Source organism: Streptopelia decaocto (genome assembly GCF_964273445.1).
Source record: "Streptopelia decaocto genome assembly, chromosome: 6".
Taxonomy (NCBI): domain Eukaryota; kingdom Metazoa; phylum Chordata; class Aves; order Columbiformes; family Columbidae; genus Streptopelia; species Streptopelia decaocto.
In genome coordinates this window covers 32,359,089-32,376,950 of record NC_138660.1, presented here as the reverse complement: position 1 = coordinate 32,376,950, position 17,862 = coordinate 32,359,089, and the positions used below count along the sequence as shown (strand labels likewise).

General features: G+C 40.8%; 1 protein-coding gene across 1 annotated transcript in view; it reads right to left on the bottom strand.

Moving 5' to 3' along the window:
• ADARB1 (adenosine deaminase RNA specific B1) overlaps window positions 1-17,862 on the bottom strand; it is a 61,258-nt gene that overhangs the window by 30,547 nt on the left and 12,849 nt on the right. Inside the window, exons 2-3 of the mRNA XM_082055238.1 lie at window positions 15,823-15,859; window positions 2,985-3,059 (exon numbers count right to left, since the gene is read on the bottom strand). Coding sequence (XP_081911364.1) covers window positions 2,985-3,012 — 28 coding nt within the window. The 5' untranslated portion in view covers window positions 3,013-3,059; window positions 15,823-15,859. The remainder of the gene's footprint in view (window positions 1-2,984; window positions 3,060-15,822; window positions 15,860-17,862) is intronic.

Genomic DNA, 17,862 nt, shown 5'->3' with positions numbered 1-17,862 from the left:
CTTATTTGCTACTCACTAAGAATAGCTGGCAGCTTTGAGTGGAGATTTCACTGACATCTGTGGCAGCTGCCTTGGTAAAAATCACAGCTGACAGTATCTTCAGCAAAAGGAAAGTCCTGCTCCTGAAATGTTGTTTGAGAGGCTTACAAACCCGAGAATGCTCAAAAGAAAAGGGCATAGGAAATGTTCATGGCAGTAAAGAAATTTTCCACCCGAGTGCATTCGTTTATTTTTTGGTTTTACTCTCTGTAATTAAAAAGTGTCTGTAATGAAGATGCTTTATCCATTGGGGAACTTCCATTACCTGCTTGCCGAGAGATGACACTCTCCCTGCTGTGTGTGATCTGGAGCACACTTAATTAAATTTCGAATGACTCTTAGCTGAACCAAAAGATGTTTCTTGCTATCTGTTATACTGCTGCTCTCATTTACCAGCCTGGGGAAATTCTAAACAAGTCATTTTTTCATAAAAAACATCCACGGGGAAAAAAAAAATCCTCCAAAAAACATACACCACATGTAAGCATCTTTTTAGAGAAAGAGGGAAAATGACCAAAGAGAAAGGTCACGACAGCCACATGGTAGTGTCCCAAGCGTCCTGCAAAATGCTCCACTTCTCCCTTGCCTGTAGGGTCATCAATAAGGACACGTAAGTGTGAATTTACACCTCACAAATGGTTTATTTTTGATGCTTTGACAGGCTCTCTGGTTTGACACTGAGATAATAGGCAGGTGAGCTTCCAGCACACATTTCTGGGGTGTTTGCGGTGCTGCAGACATACCCGCCATGCAAAGCAAAAGAAAACCAAATAAAAACATTCTAAAAATAAATAAATCAAGTTTTTCCCAAAGTCTCTTGTAACATCTTCCCCATGTTCAATAAATAAAGGAAGAAGACCTTAAAACCTGAACTCTGAAATATTGTGTTTTCTCAGGGACATCAATGTAACCTCATTGCTATCTCACATTTCAGCCAAACCAATACACTTAATTCTGGCCTCTGCAGAGCAACTCTAGTTATGCAACTGCAAGCTACAAATATTGCATATACCCACCTTCCTTTCCTGTAAGATACTTCCCCAAAAAGGAGTTACATAAAATAATAAAACATTTAATGGGCAACTTCTGATATCGTACTTCACAAGCTTAAAGAGAGATAAAAATACAGAAAGATAAAAATTTTTACCAAAAAAATATTTGCATGAATCAAGGGGAAGAACTTAAGAATTTGCACTTTGATTTCTCCCCAGCAAATCTGATGATTTAACATTTCAAATCCATGATGTTTGTGTGGATGTACAGATGCAGGAAGGTCTTCTTGCACCTTCTATTACACGGGCTCATCCAAGCAGCCATTGTTATCTGTAGCTTCCTTTCAAACACACGGTACATATGACATCTCGAAATACGCTTTTGCGAGACAACTCTGGTTATAAAATGCATGTCCCAAACCCTTACCGACCACATGGAGCCAGCCTCCCGTCCAGACAGCGAGTTCCATGAATGGTTTTGCATATCGGTGCACTAATACACACACCAAAAAACCCAAAAATAATAAAAACACACACACAAAAACAAACCAAAAAACCCCACAAGAACCAAACCACCACCAACACAAACAACAAACCAGGAGCACACAAAACCTGAGTGCTTTGCTTAAGGACAATTACAGAATGCCCCTGCAAATAGATATATTTTCTTCATCTTTGGAAGACTCAGATATACTCCTTACTGAGATAATGGGATTTTTACCCAAAAGATGCAAAAACTAAAAAACACCCAAACAAACAAACAAAACAACAAAAACCCCACTTATGTGAATTATACAGTTACAGTTGTTACTTTATTGAACGCTCGCTCAGGGAAATCACTTCTAGAAATAGCCAAAGCATCCATCTGAAGTAACTTTGCTTACACCAAAGAACAGAAAGTGTTAGCCAGCATATTCCAGTTGATTTCACTGTTTCAGTCAAATAAAAAAACAGGCATTCCGGGGCAGTTAATATTTTTAGGGTTTTGAGTTTGTTTTTTTTTCTAACCACAATAATCTGGCTTCTTTATCTCTCATTAAAAATGTTCCGTGATGCCTTCAGACTGAACTACAACCCTTCAGCACCACTGGGCTTTGCCAGGGATGTCTTGTTTTGCCATTGGCACTTAGGGGAAAAATAAGTTGTTATTGTATCATACACAACTATTTACAGTTGGGCACAGCACATGAGCATAGTGGCAACAGAACATTTCTCTCACAAATATATATAGAGATCTAGAGATGATATAGAGATCTAGAGATGATATAGAGATCTAGAGATGATATAGAGATCTAGAGATGATATAGAGATCTAGAGATGTAGTTGAAAGGTCAATAAAATAGTAAAAATATTTTTATAATGTTTTAATGAGAACACTTTTCTCCGCAGGTTATCAGACCTTAATTATACCACAGAATCAGCAGCCTCGCAACACTTCACTAGTGGATGCATCAGGATGATCACTATATTTGATTTTCTGTGTTTAAACACACTTTAGTAATTCAGTAGCTCAGGGCTGGAACAATCAGCACCTAATGAGAATAATTAGCCACACAAGACCTGTGGGAGCTCTTCCAGCTCCTCCTTTTGCTTTTCCTTCCCCCATTGTTGCTTTCCCTCATTTATTTTATCCAGTTTGGCTCCATCTCCTTGGTCTCGGCCTCTCCCTCCTGACCAGTCCCTAACTCTCAGATTTACTAGGAAAATACTTTGTGTAATTAGTCAGTTGTTGGAAGAAAAATATGAGACACAAGGTATAACTAGACTAGCATATAACCATATGTATTGAAATAATTTAATGCAAAAGCTGTGATTCATTCTTCTATACTGTATTTCAAAACACATAAATTTGTACTTCTGAAGTTTCTTCGCAGTCATCCCTGTGCTCATGAGAAAAAGTCACCTTCAGAAATTATCACATAGCTTATTACTGTGTAAATAAGCACATCTTACTCATGTTTTCTTCATCGTCTACATCCATGGTGAAATATTTTTGCTGGTTTCTTGGCTGGCGGAGACTGCTTCTGTCTGGAAAACAGAGAGTGGGATATTTAAGCTTTAAGGTACTTTAAGCATTAAATCTCCTTTAAAAATCAGCAACCTGGCTTTGCTTTGGGCTGTCCATGGGTTTTGCTTGATTTTCACATAGTAATTCTCCAAAGTGCCTATTTCTGTAGCTGATATGTGGTGTTTGGTTTGGTTAAATCCCAACTCAAGATCCCTCCTAAGACTGAGATGATCACCAGCAACTGAAAGATGCGGCCCCATCTCAGGCAAAGGACAGAGCGGCTCATATAACACCCTCTCCTACATGTCAATTTTCTTATTGACCAAAACGTCCAGATGATATTACATGTAGGTTATTTGGCTGTGGGGAAATACATTTTATTAACCACAGGGATTAACCACAGGGACTTTGATCAAGTGAGATTGATCTACAGGTGAATATAAGCATCTGACATACAAAAAACGTAACCTACCTAGCATTTGGTTTGAAAGAAGACAACAATTTTGCCCAAATCAAAAGCACTAATTTAAGGGTGAGGGGTTTTGTTTGAGTTTTGGGGTTTTTTAAAATGTATTGCAGTTTATTTTTTTCCTGAAAACCAATGAATTGCATAGTATCTGTTGCTTTCTAGGTAATCGCTCCAATCTCATAATGCGATGAGTGCTCCCACAGAGAACACTGAACCCCTAAACCATGCAAGGATTTACACTTTTAACAAAACATCCATTATTACAGTGAAGAAAAAGTAGTGGAGCATTAACAGTGGATCAAACTGTGGAAATTTGCTTTGTACCTGCCAATTTGTTGAATTTTGTGCATCTCCCTCTTACCTTTTCTGAAGCTTTAGTAACTAAGCATTGCACTTCCCATGTTCTGCATTGCAAGATTTTTTTAATATAATGCATTCATTTTCTGCTGATTTTTTATCACAATTAAATGTTTGGAAAGTACCTGAAGAGAGTAAAGTCCGGTATAAACGCAATACTGTTCTGTAATAAGCTAGTCTTGTGTAACATCTATAAACATTGATTCCTTTTGCTGACAATCAGATTACATTAAGATTTAAGTCCTACTTTTAAGTGAGTCTTTGATCCCACTCCAAAACTATTATGAATAGTCCGCAGAAATCTCAGGGCAACCTTCTGTTATTTCCAATATTGCAATTATCTCCCAGCAGAGTTTCGGCCTTTTACTTAGCTTAACTTTTACCATAGACACTATCAATCCTAATTATTCGTGGACATTTCACTTACACTGTACATATCTTAAAAGTGAGCAGTTGCATGGACACTTTGGAGTAAGCATTCAGGATAACAAGGACTCGGTAGAACAAGTGATACCTGATTCAGCCCGAGACAGGGTCAAAAGTTATTAACAAGAACCATACAAACCAACACGGTCACTTGATAAGGTGTACACAATAAAATCACCACTCATTTTAACAGAGCCAAATGCCTGTAACTGTGAATTTCTTCCCATCTCTCTCCCCACTTCTTGTGGGAAATTCTACCTCTAATTCCACTCTACATTAAAATTTTTGCGAGTAAACAAAATGCAGAACTTTGCACTCACGTTGTTCTTAATGCACCGATTGCATACTGCAGTAATCCGAGCACATAATATGTAGTTACCAAGCTTTGCAAGAAGAAACCAGCCATTCCACCCCTCTTTATTATTTTAGGAGACACTTCATGCAAAGCTTGCAGAAGTATGGTAGAAATCCCGAGTCTAAACATCAAACACAATGAATGGCATAGTTGCATTTTGTTCTTTAAGTCAGTTTGGTTTTATCTTTGCTAATATACAAAGAAAATGAAACACCACGCACACACAAATCCATTCAAGAATCTGCTAGTAGATGGTTTCAGGACTGGTTTTTGCAGGACTTGCCCAGTGAAACTATCACTTCAAAAACAGGTTTTCACAAAACTGCAGCTACTGGCATATAAGTGATTAAAATGTAATCGTTAAACATGTACATCGGAAACATCGAGAAACTTGTAGTGCAAAAATATTATCAGATACTGAGAAATGAAGAATGGCATTAAAATACACATATAAATGTTTAAGTTTGCAACTTTAACATGTATGTTAAATACTGTTATTCAGTAATTCAAAACAATGAAATCTGTTTATCTTCAACTAAACAAATCCTCAGCACGCTACTATTCGCAATCTTTACAGCTTAATTCTCACAGCAGGAGCTCAGCAGCCCTTACTGAAAATGTAAAATGTGCAGTTAGCAATCATTACACTAATTAATGCTATGAGTCTATCAGCAGAATGAGAAAGAAATGGATGGCAATGTTTGTCACTGTTTCAAAAACAAACCCCATGTGCCTGCAGATATCCTGAATCTCCTACCACCACCACCACACGTTTATGATCAGCCCAGTTTGTGAGCTGAACGAGCATCTTTGCTGACACAAAACGATTCCTGTTCGCTCCCCGACCCTGTCTGGAGAAGACAGCGATTTAAGTCACCAAGAGGACTGTGCACAAACAGGGAGGAGAAGCAGTGACCAAAAAAAGGCAGAACCACACTTTCTGAGCCCAGTGAAGATGTTCAGATTCCCCACTAGCCAGACAGTGTAAACTCAAGCAGACCATCACAACATGACAAGGCAGACAAGCAGTAAAACTCCCCACTAACTTTGTCACCAGCAGCGCAGCATTTCAAGGGGCACAGAGCTAAAACACTTGAGTCACACACACTAGTTCTGAGACTCCCAGAAGCACTTAAAACAAATCACAGAATTTCCACAGTTGTTTTTTTTTTTTAATCCACAGACTATGTACAAAATGACTATGTAAACTCCATAGTAAATGCATCACAGCTTTAGGTAAACCGTGTGTTTGGGTGGCAACCTCTCTTCCATGTCCCTGTCATCATTCACCTTGTGTACTACAACCTCTCCGCTGGTCTGGAACAAATCCCGTTCTCCAGGTAACACGTGCATATCCGAATCGCGTCCAGCCTGAGCACATGGGTTGTTCTCCTTCCTCCATCCCTTTCACCTCACAGAAAACTTGTGTGCGTTTTCACGCCCAGCCCAGCTCCATCTCCCATACGGCTGCGAGACCAACGTGAACTTCATGTCACAAAGACATCGCCACGACTGTCCCACCAGGCTCTGGTGTGAGCGCTGCCACCCCAGGAACGAGCCCCCTGTAAGTACCTGGAAAGCATCAACATCACCCTCTCAAATCCAAAGCTCGCTCTTGCTGTGCTGCCCAATGGTCGTAGAAGCTGCTCCCCAGGAGCGGGTCTGTGATCCCACGTCACGTTGGTGACCTCATGACACTGCTTAATGTGCCATTTCTGATTCCTCCCACACCACCAACAGTGAAAGGCTTCACCTCCTGAGATGCTCGTGCCTTGCTTGACACAGCACAGACAGCTCCAACCCCAGCGCAAATCCCTTCAGCATCAGAGGACCACTGATGTGCTTTAGGTGGGCTATTCCTCATCCGAGCCCTCGTGCCTTCAAAAGAACTGGAAACACTGGAAGGTGAGTGGCATAAAAGATGCTGTTTGGTTTCATGCTGCCATACGGGGTGGCACAACTATAGAATCATAGAATCATTTCAGTTGGAAGAGACCCTCGGGATCATCAAGTCCAACCATAACCCAACTCTAGCACTAAACCACGTCCCTAAGAACCTCGTCTAAACGCCTTTTAAACCCCTCCAGGGATGGCAACTCCACCACTGCCCTGGGCAGCCTGTTCCAATGCCTGACAACTATTTGCATGAAGAATTTCTTCCTAATATCTAATCTAAACCTCCCCTGGCACAACTTGAGGCCATTTCCTAAAGCATTTGCTGTATTACATAAAGTTCTGCCCTTCCCTCATTGAGCACACACATTTGTCTGTCATCCAGTCGCCAACGTCGAATATTTCGGAACCTCCTAATGACTTGAGGGGGATGTAGGGATTCCCATCGTGTTTTATCCCAGCTGCAGGCTCCAGCAGCCACAACTACAGCTACTTCACTTCAGGCCAGCTGGCGGAGTCCCCATCTTGTGACAGCACCTGTCCCAGTGCAATAATGGGGGAACAAACAAACCAGCAACTACAGTTGCCACAAACCAGCGTGTTTTACTAAGTGGAGTAAAACAAACAAATCACCTAAATCGCTCTTCCCTTTAGATAGAGTTTAGGAGTCAGAAAAGCCAGAGAAGAGTCACCAGGGCTAGAGCAGCGATGGGAGCAGCAATGGCAAGTACACAAGTGCCAGCAATAACCAACCAATAATAGAAATACTTGTCCATCCATTTTTAAGGACAAAGCGCGCCCTGGTTCCACTGCAGCAGCGCCAGCTTGGGCGTCTCGCACACCTGGTCACCGTCCTCGCCAAATCAGATGGACAGAGAGAGGGGAGAGGATCATGCAAATCACATAAGCCTTTTTCCCTTAAAGAGATTAGAAATTCGAGCAGAACTTTTGCTAAACGGGCTACTTTTATTTGCTCTATAAAAGCCGCTTAAATTTGCTTTCCTATTAGCATAGAGAAAGCCTGATTCCAATCATAATTAACTCTGTACTATCAATAAGGCTGTAGCTCTTGGCATACTAATATTGCCATCAACCAGATAAAGTGTATTATGGACAGCACCAGGCACAGTTAAGTATGGCAGATGAACCATTTCTCTGCAGTAACAGAAACAGCAACGCTTGTTCTATGTATCTGGTACACAGCTCACATACCACAGCCAACACAGATTTAAAATCCAGCTATGCCAGAAAAATTTAAAACCTGTGTCTATGAAAGGTGGCATTTTCTTGTGGGCTACAGGAACTAATGTTTACACATTATCATTTTATTTTGACAATGCACATTTCATGACAACCAGGCATGGACCAATGAGGCATTTCAGAATCAAACTCCAGCATCTCCAAAGTGTTATCAACATATTGTGCTGAATTCGGGCAAGGGATGCTCGCTGGTTTTCAAACTACCGTGGATACAGTACATCATATATAAACTGTATGTACTTACAAACAACATTTGGGGTTTTAAAACATACAACTGAAGCGAATGTGAAAACTTAATGCACTTTGCCTTGAACTGATTAGCAAATACAACAAACACAAAGTGATAAATAATATTTTTAACTACTAATTGAAACCAAAACATATTTATAGGTTTTTCCAAGCTTGTGAGTATCAGTTCAGAATAAATTTTTGTGGGAAATAACTTCGTTAATTATTAGAGAAGGGACCTGGAAGGTGGTTGAAAAATTAGTTTTCATTTTGAGGAAAGATTATTTTAATAGTTATGTATTTCAATGCTTATAAACATAAAACAAAATACTCCCGAGACAACAAAATGCTTTAAAAGCTTTAGGTAGTTGAGGTGTTCCTAAAGACCGCAGGTTTAAAAAGCCTGTACCACCACATACATCTAACTAAATAAACATCAAAAGCTTGAGCAGGTGGCTGGGAAATTCTTATGTGTGACCAAATTCAACTGCAATTATCACTGTGCCAGGTCAGAGAGATTTTGTGAGAGCGAGAGCTGACGCAAGCATCAGGTCCAAGCCTGAAGTAAAAGAAAAAGAGGAAGAGGTTCTCTCTCCTCCTGATTTATCACCCTCAGAAGGGTGATTTCCAGCGCTGTCCACCCCTCACAGCCCAGATGAAGTGTCATCACTGTCCTAACTTGGTTTTCAAAACTCCTGTTCTTACTGAAGTACTAGAGCCGCTAAGGAAACATTTTACTGTACTGACACATTTGCATTATATAGCATCAGCACAACTCCAGTGTAACAGAAGGAAATTACTTGACTGCAATCAACAGGACTTGTAAATAATCATCACCTTATTTAGCGCATTGAACTGGCTCCAGTTACTCCTGCAGCACCATGGAGTTCTCAAGGACAAAAGACTTGGACAATTAACTTTTTAACGATTACAGAGGTTGCCAGCGAGCTACCTGAGCCCAGCCAGATGTGAGAAACGCTGCCGTCCCAGACATAAACCCTCCCGACGAGCCGGGTTATCGCTCTGGGCTCAGCACCACGGCCCCCCTCCCTAAAGCAGAGGAAAAGCAAGCTCCTGCCTGCTAAAAGCAGAGGTAAACAGGAACCCCGGGTGCAGAAATATTTGTATAGATTAATGTAGACTGTTGGTGGCATTACTGAAGTTGATAAGAAATAGAATTCACGCAGATATATGTTTTTTTAAATTATTTAAATAAGTATGCTAAACAGATTTTGGAAGCATCTATTAAGATAAACAGATGGGAAGGAGGACAGTTTACACAAGAGCCGTAAGGCACGTAAGAGATGCGATGTTAGAGGAATAAATAACACAGCCAAACGCCACCGAGCCGTCTGTCCACGTTTTCTAATGAAGCATTCCCATCCTTTTGAGGTTTAACCGTATGTGTTTAAGAGTCAGGCTAAATATATTCTTGACACTGCTGCATTTCAACTCAACAGCGCAATTCCTGCTGCATACGAAGCCACGCACACATCATTTTCCCAGGAAAAAGAGTGAGAAAAAGAACTACTAACATATACATAATAACTCAGTACACCAACAGACAGATTTTTGGTCCACAAGCAACCACAGGCTCCTCACTTTGCTTGGCAAACAATTTCTGAGCTGATCTAGACTGACCTTACTCTAAAGCCGTCCTACCAAGGCTAAGATTAGACTTTGACACCCAAATCAAGGAGTAAAGTACACTTGAGGTCTCTTAGAGCACCTCAGGTTGGAAGCTATGCTGGGAAGTTCTGTATTTTTCATTACAACTCCCCTCTCCCAAGCGCATCACTACAGCGGGAACACTGTGCATTTCATAAAGTAAAACATCACTGATTTCCATTACAACTAACTTCTAAGTAACCACCCTCTTAAAGTAAAAAAACACTTTGAACCGATTGTACTTAATAATGAAGTCCAAGTAACATCTACTTTTGCTAGCAAATAACATTCACACAGTACATACAACACATAGGAGACAGCACTCAGCTGGGGCAGAGAGAATGAACTTTTCAGCACTTTTTGTACAGATATTAATTAGGAAACTAATCTTCCAAACTTGCTCCCACTGTAGTCTATGTATTTTTTTTTATTATTATTTTTTCACCTGGCTTACAGAGGTACACAGATTAGGTAATTAAAATATATACATATATATATTTTCAAAAGCCCTTCAATAGAAAATAGTGCCCATGTATGCTTTCAAAAACTGGGGGTAGATTTTGTCCACAAAAAGGACCCTGAACCCAGGCTGCTCATATAGGATGGAGCTTTCTCTCTTGCCAAGGCATGCTTGATTACTTCTGAAATCATTAATAATTCAGTTATCATTTCACTTTGAAGAAGGAACAATGTTTTCGACTTCTTTGACCTTCCAAATTCTTATTCGAGCAGGTTTCATAATGCATCAAAACTGCAAGAATAAATTAATTCACTGCCTGTAAATAATCCATTTAGCAACAGACGTCTGGACAGCAGGTGTGAGTAAACTCATGAGTTTTATTCCTAAAATCCTGCTCTGGGACAAGGGACACAACTGGAGTAACATTCTTTAAGACCACTGGAAAAACTAAGTTGGGGGGGGAAAAAAGGTACAAATAAAGGAAAAAAGCTTAGTTGATGCTCAGAGATTTACAGAGCTTTCAGAAATAACAATAAAGAGTAATCAACATAATATTAGTTAAGTGATTTGGGTCAGTGCATACACATTCTATATGTGGAACAGGACTGTGGAACAAGCCTGCTCCTTGGCTACACAAACTGTTTTTTCTCAGGTATGCTGCTACAATAAATCCAGGTTTTGGCTTTACTATGCTGGTGTAGCAAAGGGGATTTTTGCTTTTTACATGGAGTGACAAACCGGAGTCCAGCTGTTGGCTAAATGCACTCACCAAGCCAAGGGATTCTGCGATATTCAGACTACAAGCAGCACTGCAAAACACCTTCCTTTCCTAAACGCGTTCCATGCCAGCCATGGCAAACCGGACAACAACATCTAAATGTAGCTGATTGAAGTGGGGCCACAGAGAAATACAGTAAATTCGCGCTTTTAACTCTCTCCTGAAGTCTCTGTTTCTCATAGAGTATTCCCAAAGATGGGAAGAACACCAGAAGTGTTTCAAAATGTACTAGCCAACGAAATGCTACTTGCTTTTATTTCCCCAAGAGACTATTTGAAAGATTTTTAACTAAATGTTGGCTATAGCAAGTGCGCACTACATGAGTGCAAAGAGAGATACAACTTGCATTTCTTCAGTCTGAATATTCTGTGTATTCACTGCATACACACAAAAATGTTGTGACGATCCATTTGAACAGTTATCTTGGTTTAACCTCGTAATCGAGGAAAAACTAGATACACCTTAAAAGGAAAATTAGCAGCTACCCAATGTCGTATGTTAACAGAGAATGGCACTTATGCAAAAAACTCATAACCTGACAGATCAAACAAAACTTATTAGAAGGGAGTAGCAGTCAGAAAGCTGCAGCTTTAGAGACGTTTCATATTTGTTGAATATGCAACTTTGAAAGCTAAATGAAATAAAACGTTGGGAGATGTTGAAGGATTCTGTTCAAAATCTTTTACTGTATAAACCCAAAGAGAAAACACCGAATTTGCATTTAGCAATGAAGGTTTGAACCTCACCCGTCAACTTTTACACGTACACCCTCCCGCCCAGTACTTTCTTTTGACCATCCAGCAATTAAAACGCTACCTTTCCGCTCCGATCGCTTCTTCCGCCGCCGTCTGCAGCGCCGCAGGGCCACGCTGGCCGGGGTCCCCGTGGTCCCCATGCTGAGAGCTGTGGCTGGAACAGATGCCATGAACCCACTGACACTGCGCCGGCCCCTCCGAAGGAGGCAGGGGTGTCCTCCCAAAAGGAGGGTTACCCTGCGCCTCCTGGCGCTCTCTTCAACCAGCCAAGGGCTGTCCTGGAGCCGCGGGATGCGCCGACGCACAGTGCGATGAACAAAGATGCGGGAGCGCAGGGCTCGTCCCTGCCCGCCGCGAGAGGCACGTGTGACAATTAACCCTTCAGGAAGCGAAAGAGGCAAGGAAGGACAGTTTTCTTAAAAGGACAATGTCGAAGACATCCTTGCTACTGGGTGTGGAAAGGCAAATTTATTTTTATGTTGTTATTAAAAAGGAAGGCAACGCTTTGCTGTGGCTTCAGGCTTATACATATCTCTGAAACAAGGAGTGACACCAGCAAGGAAACATTTATACGTCCTAGTGCATGACAAGATACTTCAGCATCCTTTATAATTGTTTCTTGTGTTCTTAGTTATGTATTTCATACACTGCCTAGAAATGCACAAAGTATATTTGTGAATAGCAGCAATGCACAGATATGCAAATCTCAAACAGGAATGTTTAAATCACACAATTTCCATATGAGAATTTGTATGCCGGGTCTTACCAAGACACCTCCCGATGTCAGCATTAACCGTAGCATTTCCCAGCCTTTTCATAAACAAACCAGCAACATGTGACACTATGGGATGCTGTGATATTGTCCTGTTTCCCCAGTTAGAGCAACCAAACGAACACATGTTCATCTTGTGGGTCCTGCAGCTCAGCAGCACAGCAGCTGTCTGTTAATCCTGCCTGCAGATTAAACCCTGCAGGACAAAAAACATCAAGAAGACGTCTCTGACAAGTCACCTCCACCTGCTCTCAGACCTTCATTTCTCAGTATAGCAGCCCTCGGCTCTTTGGAAGAGAGCACATGATCAAACATGGATAAACTCCAGTAGATGACTTACACAGACCATCATATTTTGACAACTAGCCAGGCTGGCATTTTTGGAAAAACACTGCCACTGGCATCTTAAATTAGCAGTACTTCACTCACCAAAACCAACAAACTTCCCCGCTTACCTCTAATGAGCTCAAGTTCTATTTCAGCATCTATGTTAATGGTGACGACTGAGGACAAAGAAATATCAACTGGACCATTCATGCTCAGTTTACACAATTTAAAAAGAGAACTTGCCATGGTGGAACAAGCCACCAATGCCATGGTCACGCTACTACGTGTCCACCACCATCAAGAAGCTCGGGAGGAAACGAGTCCCATCATCACTTTCCCACCTGACCAGACCTATTTTAAGACCACAGTTAGCAGTTCTGCACCTCGCTGATTAATGGTTTCAGGCCAAGTTTGACATTTCAATCCACATTGAGCTGTGCGCAGTGGGGAACGGACAAGGAGAGTGAGGTATCTACATCTACACAGCCTTGAAGGAAAAGCACCATTGATACACAGAGAGAAAAAACAGAAAACACATTCCTTAGAGGAATAACAATTCATTTTGCTCCTTTGAGCAAAGCACATACTTTGTAAAAAAGCAAGAAAGCAGACTGTGAAACCACTGAGCTCTTTACCATAATTCTTCCAGCTGTTGAAACTTTCACCACCTTGCCCTCACCACAGGCAAGAAAGACGTACATAACCTCGTCCCTTCGAGGAAGAGTTGCTACCCTAGGTATTGAAAATTCAAAAGTGATTAATTTATCTGCCCTCAGCTGTTGGAGATTTCATTCACAGGACGTGGAAGAGTCATCTTCCCAGCCTTTCCAGCTCTCTCTTCCCCTGCAGCTCTCCTCTCCAGAGCAGCTCCAGCTCTACTGACCACTGCTCCCCACAGCAAAGTGACTCTGGGCTGTGAGAATCAGGAAGATCCGAGATGATTTTAGCTTGAAGGACGACAGCTTGCAATAGAGAAATCAAGTCTCTACAACCTGACTACCGGATAAGGAACATACGCAACGCACTTGAGAGAGAAACTCAGTGACCCACTGCACTCATTTGCAGTTGGCACATCGACGGCAGTTTTAGGAAATACAAAACATGCAACCTGTTACATGTATGAAATTGAATCTTCAATGTTGGCAAACATATTGCAAAGTCTGCATGATTGGAACAGCGCAGGTTAAAGGCTGAGTGCGAGGATGCAAACACGACACGGCAGAACAAACACAGGGCATTCAGCTTTAATGCGTACCTTGGAAGCATTAAATCCTGTAAACAGCTTGTATTTCACAAATTCAATACCCACAGAGGCATCAAGGAGAAACTGGACTGCCTTCTCACCACAGAAAAAGCAATTCCCAGGGTGAATTCTGTTACATACCCGCACACCTCGAGCGCTTCCATCTCACCCACATCACTGAATTAGGAATGCAGAGACGCTAAAAAACTGAGGTGTCCTCCATCAAAACTAACCCATGTGAGACCAGAAGCTGCACAGCAAGACGGATGGAAAAGTTCAGTAGCTTCTCAGTTCTCACCTCTATCTCCTAGATCACCGTCACAAAGCTAGCCTAGGTTTCTGTGGATTTATGGCTTGTGATAGATGGAGTTTTGCATCACACAACACAAAAGAAATTCACTACTACTATTTTTCTTTTAACATATTGCATGAAAATCTCTACACACCAAAAACACCCTTGCAAATCTCATTTACTTACAGATTTGGCCACTATTATCATCTTACTTCATACACTCTCCAAAGCAATACCCACACACTGTGTTTTAGAAGCACTCTTAGTGATTTATTTTTTCCCCACATGCAATTCAGGTACTTGTCAAGCACGAGGATGGCTTTACAGACCAACAGCAAGTTTTCCTTCAAGTTTTGTGTACTGCAGCAAAACTGAATATACATTAGCAGCAACTGCTAGAATTTGTATAGGCTAATTACAGCCTAAGTATTTGCTCGGCACAGCAAATCCCAAAACACAAAGCTGCTGGCTGGACACAGGAACCCCAAGAGCTCTGATACCATCTGCCTCAGTTTGCACTTCAACTCCTCAGGTGATTAAATCCACTCCAACAGCACCATCTACTGTTACACTACATAAATAATTGATTTTACATGTATTGCTTCCTTGACCCAGGATGTCTAGAGCCCAGCTCTGGAAATAACTGGCGATGTTTGCAGATTTATTCTACATGAAACTATTTTGGAACATGTATTTATTAAGGAATTTTGTATCCTTTGTCTGTATCCTTCTCAGTGGCTTAATCCAAGGTCTGAACATCTAATTTTTAACTTACATTATTTCTGAGGAACTCCTCAAATACCCATGGCTGTCAGAAATGTGTTTAAGATTTGTTTCCAAGGAAAACGTAGAGCCATTCAGAGAAGAAAACTGAGCAGCCTAGATATCCCAGTAAATAACATTAGTATTTTCACCATCATTTAAAAGATAATAGATGCAGCTACTCAGTGCTGCTAAGGAAAATAATAGCTTGTTGGAAGAAAAATCTGAAACAGTTTGAAAGGAAGTTAAAAAAGTCTCAAAAATCTTGAAGTTATTTTATAAATAGAAAAAAAACCCAGTCACTCAGGTTGGGTGATGTTTTGCATTAGGAGACAGACTTACCAACTGGATTTACTTCTCCCTTTCCCACCACAAGCAGCTCAGCTCAAACACTCAGCAAGCTCTGAACTTTTACATGCCAGCTTTGTGTATTTATTTTATTTACATGGATTGGACACAAATTTGCAATCAGGAGGGTAAGTAATGTTTTGTAACACATACATCAACCTGATAAAGTTAGATACTTCTTAACAATCTTTTCTCTGTTTTCAAACTGTATTGATCCAGTATCTTTGAAGGAGTTTAGTCTACTGAGACAAATAAATGTTATATATAAAATAACAAAGTTTTAAAGAACTCTTTAAATACATTAAGATGAATGCTCTCTTCCAAGTTATTATTTGAATGCATCAATCAGAAAACAATCTCGCTATACATTTGCAAATATGGACTGCTTACCTTTTTAACTACTAGAGACACATGCTGACTCTGCAACCTGCAAAAAGAGGAAACACCGTCAGTATTTGTTGCTTTCACAAATTTAACTTAATTACAAATGACAACTCCCGATTTCAAAATGGAAAAATGCCTGATTCGGTAAGAATAAACAGCACATATTGCAAATACACAGTCACACAGCCAACTCCCTTGCAACCCCAGCAAAGGGAAGGGGAGAAACAATTCTGGACATTCCTGGTTGGGGGAAATCAAATGAAAACATCAAAGCTGAAGATGCTTAGTGCTTGGGGCCATGAGGAACACCCCAGAGGTACAAGCAGCTACTCAGCAGAACTCAATCTGCCATCTCTGCACCTTCTAGCAGCAAGGGTCAGCAAAAAAACTGGCCAAGAACGCCTTCAAATTAAAGTCAACTTCTGTGTTATCACAGCCAACTTATCCTGCGAGCAAATTTAGAGTTGTCATCTTGTTAGAGGGTTTTATTATTATTATTATTTACATCTTAAATTTTGGTTTTGGTGGTTGATTTTAAACCATATAAACAAGACCTCACGCTACAACCCACTTGTCAAGCATCAGTTTCTTGCGACCACTGGCACCTGCATTCCCCTGATGTGCCTGAACAGCTGGAAAATCCCTCAGCTACCCGCAGTGGGGAGGAAGAAACGCTAGATGGAGGGTAAGAAGGACACAGGATAAGGACTGATGCTACAAGAAATGTTATTTCCATAAATACAATTAAACTTCACGTCTGCTCAATCAGGAGCAGATGGTTTTATTTTTTTTTTTGAGGTAGCCTCCTAGTTATAAGAAAATATGTATATGACTTTATCAATGTGAAGATACACTGTTCCAAAGTGGTTCAGCAAATCACAGAAGCTACTTCCAAAAAAAAACAAGAGTATTTCAGGCAAGCGGCTGCATTCTACAAAAACACACACGCAAACCAGCAGCTGATCAGAGTGGGGACACCACCTGTACCTGTAAAGGATTTTGATATTTGCATCTGGAAAATAACAAAAATTCTCTGCTGTTACACTGCCCACAAGAGGGTGCTGACACCCTGCAAAACCTTCCACTGCATTTACATTACACAGCGTACAGGGCCGTGGACGATACAAACAGTTTGGGTCGAGTTATACAGGAAGGGACCTGCCATAATATTTAAAGTCCGTATATTGGAATATTGCATTAAAAAAAAAAAACCCCGAGATTGAATTAAAGATATTTCATTTTCCCAGCACTTCATGGTGGCGTTTTCCAATAATCCAGAAAAAATATGCCAATAATATTTAGCATGAGGTAGTAAAAATGCTCAGTTTACCTCGCTGCAATGGACTATATCCACATCCACCAAATGGGGATACAATACATACAGCACCATGATTTACCATTTCCTTTAATATTTTCCCAATGTCATAGCCCCATGATCACAACAAATCTCTTCCAAACCCTTGGAATTTGAGCTATAAACTATGTGATACGGAATTCCAGTATCTGTGGAAACATCCACCAAAAATAGCTTCTTTTTTTCTTTAATTTAAAGGAGTTTTTCCATAATTGTCTTTATACCCGAGCATTGCACATGCACGAGCGTGCCCGTGTTTCCCTCCAGTACCTCACAGTGAATTTCCAATGTAGTTTAAACTTGCAAGATGCTACATGTTTTAATTCAGTTCTGTAAGGTTTTGGGGGAAAATAATATATGGCCAGTCACAGAGACCTCCCAAACACCCACCCACAAGGGACAGGAGGTGCCACCTTGGGGCACACACTTACAAGAACCACCCAAACCAGGTAACCACCTGGATACACTCACGAAAAACACCAGTTCCAATCTTTACATGCTTATGGTTGGACTCGATCTTAAAGGTCTTTTCCAACCTATTATGGAACACAGGGAAGAGATGCCTTCATGGCAGGTTTTGCTTCTGTCCCCAGAACACTATAGTGTTACCCTGCAAAAGAAGACATGGCACATCTTTCCATACACAAAGGGGACAAGTCTCCGCCATAAACTAGAAATTCAGTTCAACAGCA